The sequence below is a fragment of the Myxine glutinosa genome, chromosome 12 (genome assembly GCF_964187855.1).
Source record: "Myxine glutinosa chromosome 12, kmMyxGlut1.1, whole genome shotgun sequence".
NCBI lineage: Eukaryota > Metazoa > Chordata > Myxini > Myxiniformes > Myxinidae > Myxine > Myxine glutinosa.
The window spans coordinates 15,003,380-15,025,096 of record NC_136272.1 but is presented as its reverse complement, the minus strand read 5'-3'; the positions used below and the strand labels follow the sequence as shown (position 1 = coordinate 15,025,096).

The 21,717-nt window shown below is 45.8% G+C and overlaps 2 protein-coding genes across 3 annotated transcripts in view; one reads left to right on the top strand and one right to left on the bottom strand.

Annotated features, from left to right (window-relative positions):
* On the bottom strand, nucleotides 1-20,900 carry IBA57 (iron-sulfur cluster assembly factor IBA57). Its single transcript, XM_068133232.2, has 4 exons — nucleotides 20,097-20,900; nucleotides 8,148-8,482; nucleotides 4,156-4,343; nucleotides 1-973 (listed from the first exon to the last, which is right to left on the bottom strand). Exons 1-4 carry the CDS (start codon nucleotides 20,429-20,431, stop codon nucleotides 737-739), a joined length of 1,095 nt encoding a protein of 364 aa, XP_067989333.1. The 5' UTR covers nucleotides 20,432-20,900; the 3' UTR covers nucleotides 1-736.
* Nucleotides 15,290-21,717, top strand: part of LOC144888490 (uncharacterized) — a 110,217-nt gene continuing 103,789 nt past the window's right edge. Inside the window, exon 1 of one of the 2 annotated variants that reach the window (XM_078766512.1) lies at nucleotides 15,290-15,384. The gene's annotated coding sequence lies outside the window, so the exon portion shown is untranslated. The remainder of the gene's footprint in view (nucleotides 15,385-21,717) is intronic. The other variant, XM_078766511.1, reaches the window with a different exon arrangement.

Genomic DNA, 21,717 nt, shown 5'->3' with positions numbered 1-21,717 from the left:
TTCAAAATGTCCTCATCGGAGCCATGTTGTATTTCAGCAAATATAAGGTCAGGTAGGCACCTATTGGCATCTGACTCAACACATCTTGAAGGTGCAAAAATAGAACCTTGGGCATACCCAAAGGCAATATCAACGTGGTAAAACACATTCATTCATCGCCTTTCCCTCGACACGTTGGTCAAAGCCTCGGTCTACACTAAGCTTAAGAAGCGAACGGACAAGGAAGTGGATGGGATTTCCTCCCATCAGCTCATTTTAAAGACATGGTAATTGATAATACAGGTGTAGCTATAAGCCAGGTATAGGACAATCAACTGAAGATTTGTCAACAATTCTCCAATTTTACGTCAAAATCTAAAACTTACTGAGCATCATGTGTATCGGATGACTATTGCATCACGACCTGGCACACACAACACGTGTTCGAAACAGTTGTTGGAGTTCAATTCTGAATAACCTTTGTTGTAAATAAGGTTTGTAATGTTCTAGCTCCGCTCGTTATCCAGTGTTTTGATGCAGCCATGGTGCTACAAGGTCTATACTTCAGATTTCATCTTTCAGATTCTTCTTCACTTTATATTTTCTGTTAACCTGGGTCACACAGCCAATCACCTTATTGCAGAAGTTCATCTTCAGCATTTTAAGGAACAAATAACACTACAAAACATCAATGACTAGTGCAGGCCACCTGAGAGTGTATAATGCTTGATTATATCCTTTTTTTCTGTTTTTCCACTTATTTATTTTGTCCTGCCTCGTCTGAGAAGAGCTGTTGGTGTTTGGGCCACCAAGGAGGCTGCTGCGCAGACAGTGAGAAAGCTGGAAAGTTTGAATGTGCTTGCAGCCTGAGGCCTCGGTGTACTTGGGACAGCCTCAGAAGGGCCAGCCCGAGCGATCCAACGTGGGCTCGCAAGCGGCCGGCCCGTCGGCCATCTTCTGACAACACCTCTGTGCCGTCCAGCACTGCCTCGTCCTGTGACATGAACGTTGCAAAGGGTGTAATAAGACTTGCACCAAATCTTATGAGCATGCAGAGTTGGAAAATCGAATAGCAATGATTAAGAGCTACTGTTGGCTATAGGAGTATAGTTTATAGAAAGCATACAGGTAAATGGGAAAGTAAAGGTAATTTGGCTTTGGCGTTACGAAAATATGTCATTCCACATCAAGTCAATCACCCAGAAAATCTAGTTCTAAGACACTTTTATTACGATGCAATTTATTACAGATGTCGGTGTTTGGTGAAGCAATGAAACAATGCAAAACGGAAGGTCTCTGCTCCCAACAAAGACCCCATAATTTACGTTCCTGGTTATTACAGGTTAAGACTTGGTGGTAATCAAGCTTTTGCCTTTCAGCCTCTTTATTTGAGGTACAGAGGTGATTTACACATCAATGGAGAGCTCTTGTTGAGCTCTATCCCTCAAATCAAAACGATAGTCTAACAATGGCAAAGCCAGGCTTGGATCTGCTGAGTGGAAGATCTGCTGTCCCCCTGTCATGTGACTATATCATATCTTCAGCTCTGATTGCTCGACGTTTGTGAAGGAGATACCACTGGACGGACAGACAAATGCTGTTCCAGACGGCATTGCCCTACGGACTACGTAAAAATATGGCTGCTAAACCACGTGACCAATGATGTCATCAATTTTGTTTTCTCAACCAATTTATCTCTCGATCACGCTCAAGAAATTTCATACTGATTGGATCAAGCATCTACTTGCCGATTTATGACATCATAAGGAAGGCACCTATGACATCATCATTACCATATCTTATTCCCCATGGGGAGTACTTTACAATGAGCCACCTTTACATTTTTTCCATGGAGCGGTTTTGGAGATATAGAGGTGCAGCGTTTTTCGGTTTTTCCAAGATGGCACCTGTACCACTTGACCTATGACCTCGTAATTATCAATAAAATATTCCATAGGAGAAGGCGCTCCTACGATGACGATTTCGTGTCAATCGGACCAAGAATTCCAGAGAAAATTAACGTCATGCTGAGGTTCACTGCCTTCACTTTCCCTCCCCTCCCCTCATGCTGTCTTCCCTTCCCCTCTTCTCACGCTGCATTCCCCTCCCCTCCGCTCATGCTGCCTTCCCTTCCCCTCTTCTCACGCTGCATTCCCCTCCCCTCCGCTCATGCTGTCTTCCCTTCCCCTCTTCTCACGCTGCATTCCCCTCCCCTCCGCTCATGCTGCCTTCCCTTCCCCTCTTCTCATACTGCATTCCCCTCCCATCCGCTCATGCTGTCTTCCCTTCCCCTCTTCTCATGCTGCATTCCCCTCCCATCCGCCCATGCTGCCTCTCTTCCTCCTCCCCTCACGCTGTCTTCCGCTGCCTTCCCCTACCCTCCCCTCACGCTGTCTTCCCCTTCCCTCCCCTCACGCTGTCCTCCCCTTCCCCTCACACTGCCTTCCCCTTCCCTCCCCTCATGCTGTCTTCCCCTCCACTCATGCTGCATTCCCCTCCCCTCCACTCATGCTGTCTTCCCTTCCCCTCTTCTCACGCTGCATTCCCCTCCCCTCCGCTCATGCTGCATTCCCCTCCCCTCCGCTCATGCTGCCTTTCTTCCTCCTCCCCTCACGCTGTCTTCCGCTGCCTTCCCCTACCCTCCCCTCACGCTGTCTTCCCCTTCCCTCCCCTCACGCTGTCTTCCCTTCCACTCTTCTCACGCTGCATTCCCCTCCCCTCCTCTCATGCTGTCTTCCCCTTCCCTCCCCTCATGCTGTCCTCCCCTTCCCCTCACACTGCCTTCCCCTTCCCTCCCCTCATGCTGTCTTCCCCTCCACTCATGCTGCATTCCCCTCCCCTCCACTCATGCTGTCTTCCCTTCCCCTCTTCTCACGCTGCATTCCCCTCCCCTCCGCTCATGCTGCCTTCCCTTCCCCTCTTCTCATGCTGCATTCCCCTCCTATCCGCTCATGCTGCCTTTCTTCCTCCTCCCCTCACGCTGTCTTCCGCTGCCTTCCCCTACCCTCCCCTCACACTGTCTTCCCCTTCCCTCCCCTCACGCTGTCTTCCCTTCCACTCTTCTCACGCTGCATTCCCCTCCCCTCCTCTCATGCTGTCTTCCCCTTCCCTCCCCTCATGCTGTCCTCCCCTTCCCCTCACACTGCCTTCCCCTTCCCTCCCCTCATGCTGTCTTCCCCTCCACTCATGCTGCATTCCCCTCCCCTCCACTCATGCTGTCTTCCCTTCCCCTCTTCTCACGCTGCATTCCCCTCCCCTCCGCTCATGCTGCATTCCCCTCCCCTCCGCTCATGCTGCATTCCCCTTCCCTCCCCTCATGCTGCCTTTCTTCCTCCTCCCCTCACGCTGTCTTCCGCTGCCTTCCCCTACCCTCCCCTCACACTGCATTCCCCTCCCCTCCCCTCACGCTGTCTTCCCTTCCACTCTTCTCACGCTGCATTCCCCTCCCCTCCGCTCATGCTGCCTTCCCCTTCTCCTCCCCTCTCACCCTCTCCCCCCCCCCCCCCCTCCTTTCCTCTCCTCCTTTCCTCTCCTTCCCTCCATATTCCCAGCACAAAGCGACTCTACTTTACCCAGCATCACCGGGTACCTTTGCTACTATTAAATAAGGCAAGTGTGTGTGTGTGTGTGTGTGTGTGTGTGTGTGTGTGTGTGTGTGTGTGTGTGTGTGTGTGTGTGTGTGTGTGTGTGTGTGTGTGTGTGTGTGTGTGTGTGTGTGCATCTGAAAATCAAAGAATAAAACAGGGCCGTGCCGATCAACACCAAATTTTGCATATGTGTTCGTCATTCCCAGGGTCAAGTCAGGTTACAATTTTACGGGGGGATGAGGGGTTTACGATTTTTGCATGTACACGTGCCACACTGCAAGTGGTTTACTGACTCCTGCCGCAGACAGGGGGGATTATTAACCATGGCACAAAATATATTTGCGCCACCTCCCGCACTATCCCCCAACCTGGCTGCTGCCAAAGGGAGCGATGTTTTTAGTATGAACAAATTATCTCTTTTTCGACAGTGTAATCTTTTAGCTGGAGACTGCACGTGTGTAAATACGTACACACGGTGACCACATGAGAATTGCTCGAGCTCGATTTGACAACGAATGGCAGAAAATCAGCGAGCAATGGAACTTGCATTTGGTTTGAGGCTAGAATGTGCTGAGAGTGTGAAATTTACCGGTGGCGATGGATCCAATGTGACAGGCAGCAGGCATTTTCTAATGACTCCTGTGTGGTGTGTGCGTGCTGTCAGCTCTTGGCCGAGGTAGCACCCTTTGGAGAAAGACACGCCGTTGAGTTGTGTGAGGTTCGACTCCAATGGCAGAGCAACGCCTGATGGCAGGTCCTTCGGTCCCTCAGGAACTCCTTACAGAAAGATGATAAATCCGTTTATGAATGAGGAATAATATGAATATATATTTATGAATGAATGAATGAGGGTAGAATAAAATAATCCATTTTCCCCACCTCTCACCTCACCTATTTAAGGAGCAGGCTAGAGAACACGCCCCACACAGCCAACGCATGCTTATGGTTATAGCGTTCTTTGTTCCCTGAGGTGGTTATGTGCACCTCGAGAGCAACACATTGAACATCATGATAATAAATTCAAGGTGGGGAAAAGAGGAAACAGGATCTGTGACCGGCTACTGCATCTCCATTAAATTTGGCCCACATAAGCCCATTTACGATGCAAATAAGGAGATATAGCGGTACGCACATTAAAACAAATACACAAGTGGGGAGGGGGCAGTTTGAGGAGTCAAGGTCAAATTTTACATCACGAGGAATTTCCATGGGTCCCTGTCGTTATGCTGTCAAAGGACATTCCCAGCAAACTCCCTAAATATTCCACACTCTATTGAGAACTAATTCCCTTACAACGGCCCGGGTTATGTGCTCGTATATTACAAAAAGGAGAAGCGTCTGTACGTACGTCAATCTTTATTCTGAAGGGTTTCTGCTGTCATATAATAATAAAAATTGCACCATTGGAAAGTTAATAATCGATTTACTTCCAAGAAAAATTAGTGTCCGTTTAATCATATTGATATCTTCTTTTAAAGCCCCTCTTTGCGGGATGGAAGAAAAAGCAGGACCTGGAGCTTTAATGCAGGAAGATTGCGCGTTTTATTTATCAATTACTAAAGAAAGGGTTTTAATGAGTATTCTTTATCACACGACACTACTGTACATGTACAGTGCACTCCATAAGTATTGGAACAGGGAAGTCAAATTTGTTATTATTGCTAAATACTCAATAAATTTGGATTTTAGATCAAGAGTTTATTATGAGGCAAGAGTACAGGAGGTCATCTGATATTTTCCTGGTATTTCTATTTTGATATTGTCGCGTTCCTGGTGATTAAAATCTTTCCAAGGAACGGATAGCCGAACAAGCCGTTACTCAGAAGCATTCAGTTCAAATGTATGGTGGAGCTAATACACGCGGCGAGGGGGGGAAAGGGGAGGAGGAGGAGGATGCTGAAGGGCACTTACCTGCACGAATCCCACTGGCAGTCTCCAAACCCTGCAGAAAATAACTCAAACCGAGGAGAGATAAAAATGTACAAAAATGCCGGCTTTATTAAACGGAATGCCGGTAATACAAAATAAAATGTGCGATAATAAATAATGTTCCTAAATGGGACGTCCCCAGAGACAGACACAAACATAGACGAAGGATAAAATAAATGCAATCAAAAATAATAGGTGTGTGGTTGGCACTTATCTGCGAGCGGCTTGAACCTAGTCAGGAATCGTCCGCCCTTGGCGGGAAACGCATGCAGGTTGGCACAAACTCGTGCGCGGGAATTAGGCCTCGTTGAGTCCTCGTTCGCCTTACTGTGCGGTCCGCTCAAGTCCCGTTGCCTCCTTGGTTCGCTCGGCACGGCCCCCAGCTGCACAAAGCTGGGCTACTCACACAGAGTCCACGAGCTGCGATCGCCTCGCCACACAATTGGCGCCAAACCCACGTCCTTTGTTAATAGCGCTATTGAATGCTTTCGTGCTCGAGAAGAAAACCAACCCAAGAATAAAGCGAATAACTCAACACGTAACTGCTCGCGATGCATCCACAGCGAGAAGGGCCACAAGAAGAACAACCACAAGAAGACCAAAATGTCCGCCGCTTCAATTGTGCCAAACTCAGAGCCAGAGAGTCCAGAGAAGAGTAATAAGCGACCTTTCGCTATCAAAACCAGGACGAGAAGGCACAAGGGGGGAAATGTCGGTCAGAGTGTTCTTTTAACGACCAGGCTCTGACGTCATCTGTCTTGCTTTTCCAATCAGCGAGTTGCTTCTTACTCGTCCTTGTGTCAATCAAAACCATGACAAATCACGACACCTCGGGGCGTGGCCTCGGCCTGCCCCTTATATGTGTGCCTCCCAAGTCGGGGTCGTCAGCGGTAGGGCTCAATGTCCTGGCTTCTGGTAAGTTTTATTATTAATTAGTACCATTAAATGCGCGATTCTAACTAGTGTCTAATGCGGTGCCATAAGGGACACAGGGATAAATCACAGAGGGAACATACAAGGAATTAATTAACCCTTATTCCCTAAGCTAGTTAACATGCCCCACTCCTCGTAATGGGGACGAAGATACACCTTAATCCGAACACACGGTCTACCGAATCCCTTATTATTACATGGTGGTTCTTCTTCTTCACGACAATTGAAGCACACACACTACCTATACAAATCTACCTGGACTAAAGTATCCCTACCCCCACAAACGTAACAATATGTTTTACCATTGTTGACAAACACCACTTTCTATATTCAGTCCCTCTATTTTAGGTAAGCAAAGTATTTGAACAGATTAACTTAAAGGAAAGTAAAATAGTATAATAGCTAGTACTTGGTTACATATCCCTTGCATGCAATAACTACATCAAGCATGTGACCCATCGACATCGCCAAACACTTGGTATCTTCATTCGAGATGCTTTGCCAAGTCTTCACTGCAGCCATTTTCAGTTGTTGTTTATTTTGGGGGTTTCTGACTTTCGTCTCCTCTTCAGCAAGTGAAATTCTGCTCCATTGGATTTAAAACAGGAGATTGACTTGGCCTGTCAAAACCTTCCACTTTTTCCCCCTGATGAACTCCTTGGTTGTGTTGTCAGTGTATTTTAGGTAATTGTCTTACTGCATGGTGAATCGCCACCCAATGAGTTTGGAGGCATTTTGTTGGACTTAGGCAAACAAAATGTTTGTGTACACTTCCGAATTCATTCGGCTGCTGCCATCATTAGTTACATCATCAATAAAGATGAGTGAGCCAGTTCCAGAGGCAGACATGCAAGCCCAAGCCATGACACTACCTCCACCATGCTTCATAGATGAGGTGGTCTGCTTTGGACAATTTGCAGTTTCTTCCTTTATCCACACTTTCGCTTTTCCATCGCTTTGGTTTATCTTGGTCTCATCTGTCCGTAAACCTCTGCTCCAGAACTCACCAGCTCACCTCTGTACTTATTGGCAAATTATAATCTGGCCTTTCTATTTTTGGTGCTGATGAGAGATTTGCATCTTGCGGTGTATGGAGATTTTATCTTCACAGCTCCGATGAGTTTTCTCTCATCAACTGCAGTTGTTTTCCTTGGCCGACCTGGTCGTTGTCTATTGCTAAGTACACTAGTGGTTTCTTTCCTTTTCAAAATATTTCAAATTGTTTGTTTTTTCCCCCCATTTTTTTGTGCTATGGTTCTAATTGAATTATTCTGTTCTTTCCGCTTCCAAATTGCTTGTTTTTCTTTCACAGACAGTTCTCTGGTCCTCATGTTGGTTTATGCCGACTGGCTCCAAAGGTAGACTCCCAAGGGAAATGCAAAGGCCAAAACCAAGGCTAAACATTCACAGCTCTTTTATGTGTGAACAAGAAACACCTGAGCAACAAGAAACACCTGTCAGTCATTTGTTCCAATACTTGTGCTTATCTAAAATAGGAGGGACTGAACATAAAATGTGCTATTGTTCTACAATGGTAAAACATTTATACATAGAAATACCAAGAAATAAAAACTGACCTTTTGTATTCTTGCCCCATATTCATCTTTTGATCTCAAATCCAAATTTCTTGAGTATATAGTAATAGTAACAAATTTTACTTCACTGTTACAATACTTATGGAGGGCACTATTTATCATCAAACATGCTCCAAAAACATACCCAGCTGGTACCGCAATTTCTCATACTGCAGCAATGGCCTCTCTGTGGAGCCAACCAGCAGTTTTGTCACCGGAACATCCGCATTCACGATAAGGCGCAGGCCCAGGTACTCTGTGCGTGGGTCATTCGTGCAGGTAAGTACAGGTACATCCAAAGAAAGTCGCTCTGTCTGCAGCGGGGGTGGCACGACAGCCCAGACAGACAGCTTCTGCCCTTCATTGGGTGCTGTCAGACTAATACGTCGACGTAGACGGTATGTGCAGAGATGCTGATGCAATGATTGGGCCATTCCCGTGTCGCACTCAATCAGCACCACGGGCTCATCTGCCTGCAACCTGCAATCACACAAAACAAGGGTCACAACAACTTTTATAAACAGGGTCAAAGCTTATGGAGGAACATGACAGAATGCAAGGCTTTTAACCGACACTGAAACGTAGAAGGGAAACTAGAACGACACTCTTCGACGTCACGACGTTGACCGATATGCCTCCGGCAACATTATTACATCATTATACATACCTGTACCAAGTTTGAATTAGACCACTTCAGCCATTCTCAAGTTAGACACATTACAGACTTTGACCTTTGCCCTCTTGACCCTAAAATCGAATCAGTTCATCTTTACATCATTATACATACCTGTACCAAATTTGGTCAGAATCCCATCACTGGTTCACAAGTTATCGCAATAACAGGATTTTTTTTACCGAACATGACCTCTGACCTTTGACCTTGTGACCCCAAAATCTAAACAGTTCATCTTTATGTCGACCGATATGCCTCATCTTTACCTCATTTTTCATACCTGCGCCAAGTTTGACTAAGATCCCTTCAGCTGTTCTTAAGTTATCGCAGAAACGAAAACACATCAAAGATGGACGGACTGACGGACAACCTGAAAACATAATACCTTCGGCGACTTCGTCAACAGAGGCATAAAAAGTGGACATTAAAACGTGACCTGTAGAAAGTAGAAAGGGATGGGTTAGGTATATGGTTGGGAGGTCTTTGGGATTTATAAAATATCATGATTGGAAATAGGAGATGACATGTGATTGCAGAGAACTTCGACCTTTAAGAAGAGTCCTTCCTTGGCACACCTGAACTCCTGTACACCTACAAGGTTTTCATCCGCACCTTGATGGAGTACTTTTTTTTTTTTGTATACAAGATCGAGGATTGTGTAAGAGCTAACATTAATCACAAAAAAAAAAACAACACATAAAACATACAATAAAGGGAGTGGGAGACAAGATGGGGAGAGAGAGGGAGGAAAAACAAGTACAACAGTAGATAACAGGGACATCGGGAGATCTGTGGGAGGGAGAGGGCTGGGGGGAGGAGGCATGGGAAGGGGTGGGGGGTGGGGGGGAGTGGGAGAAGTATAAAACAGAAGGACACTGCTAGGAGTTCCAGGAAAGAAGTCGGTGTTTCAGAAAAGTGGATCTGGGGTGAATTAACGGGAGTAGAAAATATCAAGGTTTTGGATGGGGAAAGATAAGAGATGTAGTCCATGGGCCAGACCCCAGAATTTCATGGATTGGTACCACCTGGGGTGGCAAATTCTCACTGTGTTTTCCTGAAAGGCATATACCCATAGATGAAAAAAAACTTGGAAGCCAAGCTTGGAACGGTAGCTTAGTGCTAGTAATCACCTCTTAAAGATGGAGGACTGGGCCTGATCCGGGACCCAAAATTATGGGGTAGGGGAAATATAAATTGCGATATCGTTTGAACTAATGGTCCAATTGCTACAAATAACCATTCAAAATGTTGGAAATTTTAAGTTCTACATAACTATATCTATTATTTGCCTATATGCTAATTAAGTAGGTCACTAGAGGTCAAAAGGTCACGAAATTTGACCCCTGCTTAAAATCTGGCCATCCGTCCAAAATATCATCACAGTTACCCTACCAATGGGAATTTCTCAGCCAAAATGGGCTCAAATAGAAGTTAATAAATGTCCAAGTCCATTTTATGCCTAAAAGTGTGGATTTTATTTGTATCTGAGCCATGGTACATAACGGAATTTGACACATCTTTGAAAACGGCCATTTTTAGCCCGAAAAACATCCAAAATGAATGATGTCAATATGCTGATATTTAATTACCTTTTTTTTTCACTTTCAGGCAATAATGGAGGGCACTGGGGATCTTGACCAAGTACCCTTACTGCCACGCAAGTTGACCCGTTCCTCCTGCATCTTTGAATGCGAGGACACAGACCTCGAGATGAATTCGCCCCAAGATCGTGCACCGTGGGAACGGCTTCTGAAAGCAGCTGAGATCCGGAGGCATGCCGGCATTCTTAGGATTGCTGCCACTGCCAGAGATGATGAGATCCCACAAGTCCTGTATCACAGGGGATGCAGGAATCAATTCGTTAAGAAACGTGACCTCGATGCTATTGAAAAAGCGGCATCCGCAGAGAAGCCGCATGAGCCGGGACGGAAAGAACTGAACCGGAGAAAGTCATCAGCAGGTCTAACCTCGTCATCATCACGCGTGTATGAACGAGTCGGCATCTTCTGCCTGAAAAGCAGCAAGTATCTCACAAGCAGCAAAACAAGAGAGCCATTGGTCCAATGCGTCGATCTACGTTCAGATCAGACGGTTAGGCAGGCAGCAGTGGACCAAAGTGATCCAAGAGTTACAAAGGACTCGGTGTCCGATGTTCAAGATCTACAGAGCAGCCAGGAGGAGGCAGACACCCGGCTACTCCTACATGCCGAGCACTGCGGCAGGTCTGGTCTGACAGCTGCTGTCATCGTGTCACCAGACACTGATGTTTTCATCTTGGCAATGGCCTTCACACCAAAGTTAAAATGCCCAGTATACTTCAAATTGGGATCCAAGACGTGCACTGAATACATAGAGATTAAGAAAGCTGCAGATGCCCTTGGTCTTGAAAAATGTGCCTGCCTCCTGGGTCTCCATTCATTCACGGGTTGCGACACCGTGAGCAGCTTTGCTGGCCAGGGCAAAGTTTCAGCTCTTCAGCTTCTAAGCCACGAAGAACACATGACCACCCTGCAGTCATTAGGCCAATCATGGGACCTATCAAATGAATCAATCCAGCAACTAGAGGCACTGACTTGTTCCCTCTACAGCGCCAGGACAGCCATCAACAGCATCAATGAGTTGCGTTTCAACATCTTTTGTGCGAAGAAAGGCGAGGCCGAGGCTTGGCAACGCCCCCCCTTGGCATCTTCCTTGCTCAAACACTGTAAGAGGGCCAACTACCAATGTGCAATCTGGAAGAGAAGTTTGGACAGGAATCCAGATATTCCGTCTCCGTGTGGCCATGGATGGAGGGTAGATGACGGACAGTTGGTGATTGACTGGGGTGACGCACCACCTGCCCCTGAGGCTGTCATGGAGTTGATCGCCTGCAACTGTCCAAGGCAGTGCTTGGAGGAGAGCTGTTCCTGCCTCCAGAACAGGATGAGGTGCACATACCTATGCAAGTTGCAGACTTGTAGCAACATGCAAGAGGAGGAGGAGGAGGAGGAGGAACATGGCAAGGTTGAATTTGAAGGTTCATCCGATGATGACGACAACAGTGACTCTGACGAAGATTGAGATGCAACTCAGACATGGATACTGGGGCCCCTTTAATGGTCACACTATGGTACTGTAGGAGGATGTGATGCTTGGTCGTGCAAGGGGTCAACTCTGATGAAACAATTAATAAATGTATTGATTAGTTGATATTGATCTCTCTGGGGGAGATACATGTAGTTGTATTTCATGCTCTTTGGGACACTCTTCAGCCGCTTTGAACCAGTAGGATTAGGCTGGGAATTGAGGCTTAAATAGGCCTAACAAATCCATGAAGAGGAATTTCTAGCAGGTATCAATATTTTGATATGTTGTCAAGGGATGATTTACCATGTTTCATGAGGTATTCTGTCAGATGGACGTAAAAAATGCATACCTGAGGTTCAATGGTGAATGATCTTGACCTTGACTAAAGGTGACCTTTAAATGCCTAACAGCCCGAAACTAAACAAGCATTCTGAGTATTGCGCTGCAATACATGTCCCCTACCAAAGTTCAAAGTGCCATAACTTTGTCAAAAACGATCGAATATGCAAATTTATGCACGGTTGATGCTGGTTTTCAAACTTGATCTGAGCTATGCTGAGACACGTGTGTCATGCCTCGCCTCGTTGATAAGCCCGCAAGGTCGTTCCGTGGAGCGGCCTGCACGTATTGCACTGTGTGAATTTTATAAATTATTACCAACTCACGGTCTGGGGTACTAGTGATTCAAGAGATATCCATTAAAAAAAAAAAAAATTTCGTTTAATTAACGATATCTGCCAAACCACGTGCCCTATCGCAAATTCCAAAAGGACATTTTAGTGCTGAACAGATCTGTGAAGATTCCCCTCGATTGGATCAAAAATGAGGGAGGAGCTCGGTTTTAAAGGTTCATGCTTATAAACGTCATAACTCTGAAACCACGTGATGCATGACTTCATGCTCGCTGACTTTTTCTGTTCGCCATGGGTATGCGATTCTGCCTGCAAAGTTTGGCCTCGATCTGTTCAGCCGTTGCAGAGAAAAAGGGGTTTTCGTGATTTCGACCGAACAATATGGCGACCGAACCACGCGACGTCATAATTACCATTAAAATATTCTACAGACCGAGTCCCTCATATGGTGAAAATTTGATCTCAATCGGTCCAATTATTGCAGAGAAAATCTTTTTTAAAGGAAATTAAAACTTAAAATGGCACTGAGTTAAGGATCATCAGAATTATGAGAATTACCAAAGTTCAAAGTGCCATAACTTTGTTAAAAATGATCGAAACGTCGTGAAGTTCGAACTTGATCTGTAACTTATCATGAGGAAACCATGTGCCAAGTTTGAAATCATTAGGATTAAGAGTTTAGGAAAAAAGTCCGGAAAACTGTTCTTTGCGTGACGGACTGACAGAGGGACGGAGTGCAAACCTATAGTCCCCTCCGGTTTACACCGGTAGGGGACTAATAAGAGCACATTTTCACATGATATTTGACATTAGTATTAAAATGCTGTTTGAAAGATTTTTTATTAACACCAACACATTGGCATCTTCCATTTTTGCATGTTTTTCAAGCTAAAAATGGCCGTTTTCAAAGATGTGTCAATTATGTACCATAATTATGTACCATGTACCAGTGTCCGTTATGTACCATAGCTCAGATACAAATAAAATCCACACTTTTAGGCATAAAATGGACTTGGACACTTATTAACTTCTATTTGAGCCTATAGTTATGTAGAACTGAACATTTCCAACATTTTGAGTGGTTATTTGTAGCAATTGGACCATTAGTTCAAACGATATCGCAATTTATATTTCCCCTACCCCATAATTTCGGGTCCCGGATCAGGCCCAGTCCTCCATCTTTAAGAGGTGATTACTAGCACTAAGCTACCGTTCCAAGCTTGGCTTCAAAGTTTTTCATCATCTATGGGTATATGCCTTTCAGGAAAACACAGTGAGATTTTGCCACCCCAGGTAGGACCAATATCTGGTCTGGCTCATGGACTAATGGTAGTGAACAGCTGTTTTAAAGACCTGGAGGGAGGAGTGGGATTGAAGAGAGTGGGGGAGTTTGTTCCAGAGGCGGGAGAAAAGAGGAATGAAGGAGTGAAGGTGAGCAGAAAGCCTAGATTTTGGCAGTTTCACCATAAGAGGTTGCAGGCAGATCTTGTTTTATTATTGTTTCTTGTTTGTTCTTGTTTTATGTTTCTTGGCAGAATTTAGCCGTTTTGACATGTAAACAGTTTCCATGACAACAATTTAGCTGTTTTGACATCTAAACGGTTTCTATGACAATTAGCAGTTTTGACATCTAAACAGTTTCCATGACAACAATTTAGCTGTTTTGGCATGTAAACAGTTTCCATGACAACAATTTAGCTGTTTTGACATGTAAACAGTTTCCATGACAACAATTTAGCTGTTTTGACATGTAAACAGTTTCTATGACAACAATTTAGCTGTTTTGGCATGTAAATGGTTTCCATGACAACAATTTATCTGTTTTGACATCTAAACGGTTTCTATGACAATTAGCAGTTTTGACATCTAAACAGTTTCCATGACAACAATTTAGCTGTTTTGGCATGTAAACAGTTTCCATGACAACAATTTAGCTGTTTTGACATGTAAACAGTTTCCATGACAACAATTTAGCTGTTTTGACATGTAAACAGTTTCTATGACAACAATTTAGCTGTTTTGGCATGTAAATGGTTTCCATGACAACAATTTAGCTGTTTTGACATCTAAACGGTTTCTATGACAATTAGCAGTTTTGACATCTAAACAGTTTCCCTGACAACAATTTAGCTGTTTTGGCATGTAAACAGTTTCCATGACAACAATTTAGCTGTTTTGACATGTAAACAGTTTCCATGACAACAATTTAGCTGTTTTGACATGTAAACAGTTTCCCTGACAACAATTTAGCTGTTTTGGCATGTAAACAGTTTCCATGACAACAATTTAGCTATTTTGACATGTAAACAGTTTCCATGACAACAATTTAGCTGTTTTGACATGTAAACAGTTTCTATTTTTTTTTTTTTTTTTTTTTTTTTTTTTTTTTTTTTATACAAGATCGAGGCTCGTGAAAGAGCGAACATTAATCACACAGAAAGACAAACCGACACATAAAACATATAACATAGGGAGCGGTAGACAAGATGGGGAAAGAGCGGGAAGGACACAAAACACAACATTTGAGAGCAGGGACCGAGAGACATGGAGACATCGAGAGATCTGAGAGAGGGCGAGGGCTTTGGGGGGGGGGGGGGCGTGGGAAGGGGGCAGTGGGAGAGGTATAAAACATATGGACACTGCCAGGACTTCCAGGAAAGAAGTTGGAATTTCAAACAAGGTGGATCTGGTGTGAATTAGCGGGGGTAGAAAAGATCAAGGTTTTGGATGGGGGAAGATACGAGATGGTGGTGAACAGCTGTTTTAAAGACCTGGAGGGAGGAGTGGGATTGAAGGGAGTGAGGGAGTTTGTTCCAGAGGCGGGAGAAAAGAGGAATGAAAGAGTGAAGGTGAGCGGAGAGCCGAGATTTCGGCAGTTTAACCATCAGAGGGTTGCTGGCAGATCTTGTGCGACCTGTAGGAATATTTGGGGGACAGAGCACAGAGAGAGCTGGGGGTGCAAGGCCGGAGAGGAGTCGGTAGAAGACAGAAAGACCACCTACCTGCCTGCGGTGAGTGAGTGAAAGGCCCTCAGAGATAGCTTCATCGCGGGAGATTCCAATAATTCTGAAAGCTTTGGTTTCAACAGCGTGAAGCCGAGCTAGGTGCGAGGCAGGAGCACCGGCCCATAGGGGAGAACAGTATTCCATTGAGCTGCGGATGAAAGCCTTGTATGTGGTGAGGAGCTCAGGTGTGCCGAGGAAGGACTTCGCACGACGGAGGATGCCCAGTCGGCGACTGGCTTTGGAGGCCAGCTTGGAAATGTGGTTTTCCCAAGAAAGATCATGGCAGATAGTGAGACCCAAAATCTTGAGCGACAGAACTTCTTGGAGAGGATTGTTGAGAAAGTAGATGGGAGGGTTGTCCAGTCGATCTTTTCGGAGAGACATAGTAAGAGTGTGAGATTTGTCAGGATTGAAAGACATGTTCCACTTGTTTGACCAGTCTGTGATTTTGTCCAGGTCTTCAGAGAGTGAGGAGGCAGCAGACTGCCGATCTGAGGGAAGAGGAATGGAGCGGCAGAGAGTGGAGTCATCAGCAAAGAGATAGAGAGGATTTTCGAGAGAGTCAGAGAGATCATTGATGAAGACCAGAAAAAGCACGGGGCCCAGAACACTGCCTTGGGGAACTCCAGCCTGAACAGGAAGAGGAGATGAGAGAAACCCATTCAGGGCCACACGTTGACGACGACTAGAGAGGAAGTCCGCCAGCCATGCGTGGAGATTTCCATGGATACCAAAGGAGGAGAGTTTGGTGAGCAGAGCGGGGTGCCAGACCGTGTCGAAGGCACGTGATATGTCGAGGGAGACAGCTCTAATTTCCTGTTTGGCATTGAGGACCTCCATCCATTGTTGAGACAGCAGAAGCAGCATGTCCAGAGTAGAGTGACCTGGTCTGAAACCAAATTGATGATCAGAGATCAAGCCATTGGAGAAGAGGAAAGATTTCATATCAGAAGCAATGATGGATTCCATGACTTTGCTGATAATTGGGAGAAGGCTGATTGGTCTGTAGTTGCTAGGATCTGTTTTTGCACCTTTTTTGTGCAAAGCGGTGATGTTGGCTGATTTCCAAGCAGATGGCAGTTGACCTTGAGCAAAAGAGAGGGTGAAGAGAACAGAGAGAGGGTGAGATAGAGCAGCAGAGCAGGATTTTAGGACCCGTGGGCTGATGCCGTCGGGTCCAGTTGCAGAATCAGAGTCGAGGGTTGACAGAAACTTTTCCACCTTGTCAGGAGGAAAGGACACGGAGTCCAGGAGCAGCAGGGTACGACTGGGTATGGTGGGTACAGAGAGGGATGGGTTTGGGACACAAGATTTAGAGGCAAACACAGAGTTGAGGCATTCAGCTTTTTCACGTGCGGAGTCAGCTGTGTAGCCGTTTGAGGTAAGGGAGGGGATGGAGGGGGAACAAACACCAGAAACGGATTTGACCAGACGCCACCAGGATTTGGAAGAGGGAGACAGATAAGAGAGTACGGTCTTGAGAACGGAGAGATATTTTTTCCTGGCTCTCCTGAGGGTGGACACACACTTGTTTCGGGCTTTGTGAAAGGAAATGAGATTTCCTTCCGTTGGATTTGCTTTCCAGGAGACGAAGGCAAGTTGTTTCTGGGCAACAGCCTCACCACAAGATTCCGTGTACCATGGACGGGAGGAAGGGTATGACAACTGAAGACGAGATGGGATAAATCTGTGCATGAGAGAGAGCAATTTACTTTGGAAGAATTCCCAGGATGAGTTGATGTCAGAGGTGGTAGAGATGGGAGACCAGTCCAGATGATTGATGGCTGCTTGAAGACCGTGCCAGTTGGCCTGAGTGAAATGCCAGACTCGTCGACGCTGAGCAGGCTCCCTGAGGATGGTCAGAGAGATGTCCACTTTAACAAGGACATGATCAGATGATCCGATCGGAGCAGAAGAAGAGCAGCAGACATTTTCAGGGAAGTTAGTCATAACCAAGTCCAGAAGAGAAGATGTTCCGTTGACTGAGATCCGGGTCGGGAAATTGACAGATTGTGTCAGTCCCAGTGAGTCGCAGAAGTCCTTTGCTGAGGAGCCATGGCTGGTGAGAGAGGTACCCACACCCAGCCAACTGGCATGATGACAGTTGAAATCACCACATATGAGGAAGAGAGAGTTGGGATGAGTAGATAGAAGTTGGTCCATATCATCAGACAGCGAGATGTAGATGGAGTCATCACTGTTTGGTGGACGGTACAACACACATATGAACAAGAGGTGGGAGCGAAGGGGAAGCCGTAGCCAGAGGTATTCCTGGGGGTGAGGTGGAGAGAGTGCAGTGCAGGGCGAGTGAGGAAGAGAGTTTTTGATAAAGATAGCAACCCCGCCTCCAGGACGAGGCTCAGGTCTATCATACCGGAGGAGGGAGTAGCCCGGGAGAGATACTATGGAATCAGAGACATCATAAAGGAGGAAAGTTTCTGTTAAGCAGATCACGTCTGGTTTGACAGAAGCAACCTGTATGGAGAGATCAGTTAAGTTTGAACGAAGGCCCCGGATGTTTGAGGTCCATACCGTTAATGAAGAGGAAGGGGGAGCATCAGATACAGAACAGGGGGGAGGAGGGGTAGGGTAAGATGTGGAAGAGGTGGAAGAGGTAGGGAGAGCTGTTGAAGGTGTGTCAGAGATTTCAGAATAGCTCGGAGAAAGGGAAGGATGGGGCGGACAAAAGGTTTGATGGTGATTGGGTGAGCCACAATGAGGTGTTATTTGAGGAGGGGGAAGAGCGAGGCAGAAGGTTGGGGAAGATGGAGGTGAGAGTTTGAAGGGAGAAGAAGCGGGGAGGACGCTTTGAGGAGGGGGAGTGAGAGGGGGGAAATTGAGAAGCAATGAGGGTGGGGAGATTTGAAGGGGAGGGGTGAGGGGGGAGTTTGGGAGGGAAGGGACAAGGGGAGGGATTTGAAAGGGATGGGATATGGGGGAGATTTGGAGGGGAGGGGTGAGGCAGGAGTCTAGGAGGGGAGGGGCGAGGGGGCGTCTTGGCGGGGAGGGGTGAGGGGGTAGTTTAGGAGGGAGGGGGCAAGGGGGGAAGATTTGAAAGGGATGGGTGATGGGGAAGATTTGGAGGGGAGGGGTTATGGGGAAGATTTGGAGGGGAGGGGTGAGATTGGATTTTTGAAAGTGTACGATTTATGGGAAACGAACATTTATTGCAAAATGAGTTTCTTGTGACCTTCGAGTTAAAAATACGTTTAAGGACGCTGGATGGAGGATGGAGTGCAGGAGAGTTTAGGGAATGTAGAAAAAAGGCACTATAGGAGATGGATATTTTTTTTGGGATGAATTGATTTGGTGAGCAAGTCGAAAGCAGCCTTTTAAAGAAGAAGAAGAAAAAGGTGTTATAAAATATGACGGAATACATAACTTGAGGGGAAAGTGTAAACATTGAAGGTTAATGAGTGAAAACTATCTGGGGAAATGGGGGAGAAACACGTGGTCGAAGAACGAACCGAACGAATAAGAATGAATAAACGAATGAGAACAGAGAAGGAAATGTTTTTTTTTTTTTTTTTTTTTTTTTTGAGTTGAGATTTACACAAGGAAGTAGGCTATGGGTGAAAAGCCTGGGAATACAGAGAACGAAAGTTATTGGATCACAAACGACAGACCACTGAGAGAAAAACAAAGCCTCAAGGTTGTACAGTGCACACTGTACAAGGCCTTGCTCGCGACACGGCAAACAGACGATCAATTTATGAAAGATAAACACCGAGAAACAACCAAAGTTGCACACAATAACTTCACACACCGAAAGATAAATACAGTTTCGACAAAATACAATTGTGAACAGACTTAACTTCGAAAAACGTGGAGACCGTGTGGAGCTTCGAAAATCCCTGCCGCCGTCTCCAAGATCTCGCGAGATCTTCTATGACAACAATTGAGCTGTTTTGGCATGTAAATGGTTTCCATGACAGCAATTTATCTGTTTTGGCATGTAAACGGTTTCCATGACAACAAATTAGCTGTTTTGGCATGTAAATGGTTTCCATGACAACAATTTAGCTGTTTTGACATGTAAAGTTTCCATGACAACAATTTAGCTGTTTTGGCATGTAAACGGTTTCCATGACAACAATTAGCTGTTTTGACATGTAACGGACGGTTTCCATGACAATAATTAGCAGTTTTGGCATGTAAATGGTTTCCATGACGACGGTTTCACCGCATGATAATCAAATGGGACTTTTTAATGATTTTATAATTGTTGTATCCGTTTTCGAAACTGCCAAATTGCTGTTTCCATGGCAACTATCCCTTATTTGGATTTCACAGGTATCTTATATGGACGACATCTCTCTGTTATGAAGCACAAGTGAAGTTTATTGTGAACTTTGACCCACATTTTATTTAAGATGTTTAATATGTCGACACGTTTTCGAGTTATCGACCGTATAAACCAATTTGAAGACCCGATTGTGTAAGATCAGTGAGATGAAGCCATCTTGGAAGAGTGAATGAAGGTCTCACGAAATGAAGATGTTGCTATCTCACGAAAGGACACGACCTTGCACGTCACCTGGTGACCTCACCTGTAAACGATGACATCAAAGAGGACACGAACTTGCAAGTTACCTGGTGACCTCACCTGTAAACGATGACGTCAAACAGGACACGACCCTGCACGTTACCTGGTGAGCTCACCCGTAAACGATGGCATCAAAGAGGACACGAACTTGCACGTTACCTGGTGACCTCACCTGTAAACGATGACGTCAAACAGGACACGACCCTGCACGTTCAGGCAATGTGAGTAAATGGCGCGATCCCTCGGTCTCGTCTCTTCATCCGCGAACAGCGGTCCGAGGTCGTTCGTGAGGATCCCGTTGAGGAAGGTCTCGGTGTCCGGACCCTGCGCACGAAGCACGGAGCGATGTGTCAGGCGGTAACAGTGCAGGCCGCGGCACGAAGCTCGCCTCGCGGAGGCTGGGGACATGGTGATGCCGAAGCCTTTGAAGGAACTAGTCGAGGGCCGGTCCGTGCGAAGGCCTCGTAGTAAACCGCGGCCAAACGTTGTGAAGCAGAAGCAGAACATGATGGAGGAGAGGTGGACGCAGCCCGACGCTACCAACAACAACAACAACAACAACTACTTCGCCCTGCGGCTTCAAGAGATTCGTGTGGAATGAAATTAAATCGTCCAAACGAACGTAATACCGACACCATGGCCGAATCCGCTTGGGAAATGTGAAAACACGAGATTTACATCAATCTGATTAACACTTCACTTCGTACATACATTATCCCTTCAATCCTCAACATTCATTCTCTTGTATTTTCTCTTTTTTTTTTCTTTTTTTTTCTTTTTTTCTTTTTCTTTTTTTTTGTGTATACAAGATCGAGGCTCGTGAAAGAGCGAACATTAATCACACAGAAAGACAAACCGACACATAAAACAAATAACATCGGGAGCGGTAGACAAGATGGGGAGAGAGGGGGAAGGACACAAACACAACATTTGAGAGCAGGGACCGAGAGACATGGAGACATCGAGAGAACTGTGGGAGGGAGAGGGCTTTGGGGGGGAGGGCATGGGAAGGGGGCGGTGGGAGAGGTATAAAACATATGGACACTGCCAGGACTTCCAGGAAAGAAGTTGGAATTTCAAACAAGGTGAATCTGGGGTGAATTAGCGGGGGTAGAAAAGATCAAGGTTTTGGATGGGGGAAGATAAGAGATGGTGGTGAACAGCTGTTTTAAAGACCTGGAGGGAGGAGTGGGATTGAAGGGAGTGAGGGAGTTTGTTCCAGAGGCGGGAGAAAAGAGGAATGAAAGAGTGAAGGTGAGCGGAGAGCCGAGATTTCGGCAGTTTAACCCTCAGAGGGTTGCAGGCAGATCTTGTGCGACCTGTAGGAATATTTGGGGGACAGAGCACAGAGAGAGCTGGGGGGGCAAGGCCGGAGAGGAGTCGGTAGAAGACAGAAAGACCACCTACCTGCCTGCGGTGAGTGAGTGAAAGTTGTGAATTTGTGATTTGGTGAATTTGCAGATTTGGTCATTGAATTCAACCACCTATTATTATTATTATTATTATTATTATTTTTGATTTTGACCCTGCGCGTCAACATTTTGTTTTTTCAAATCTCTTCTCAGATTATTTATCATATTATAGCAGAACATGTGATTCACTGCTGAAAAAAACAATGTTAGACGGATTGTATGAAAGGCTTGTCGAACACAACGAGCTTGGGGGTCAGAGGTGAGGTTGGGGGTCAGACATGAGCTTGGGGTCAGAGGTGAGGTTGGGGGTCAGACACGAGCTTGGGGGTCAGAGGTGAGGTTTGGGGTAAGAGGTGAGCTTGGGGGTGAGATAGTGAGCTT

What these genes read in the sequence shown, in the direction of transcription:
- IBA57 (XM_068133232.2), bottom strand. Translation starts at nt 20,431, where the DNA reads ATGTTCTGCTTCTGCTTCACAACGTTTGGCCGCGGTTTACTACGAGGC. An exon ending in TTTGACGTCATCGTTTACAG is followed by an intron (nt 8,483 to 20,096) that starts GTGAGGTCACCA and finishes GTGTGATTGCAG; the next exon opens with GTTGCAGGCAGATGAGCCCG. An exon ending in GAAATTGCGGTACCAGCTGG is followed by an intron (nt 4,344 to 8,147) that starts GTATGTTTTTGG and finishes TCTTTCTGTAAG; the next exon opens with GAGTTCCTGAGGGACCGAAG.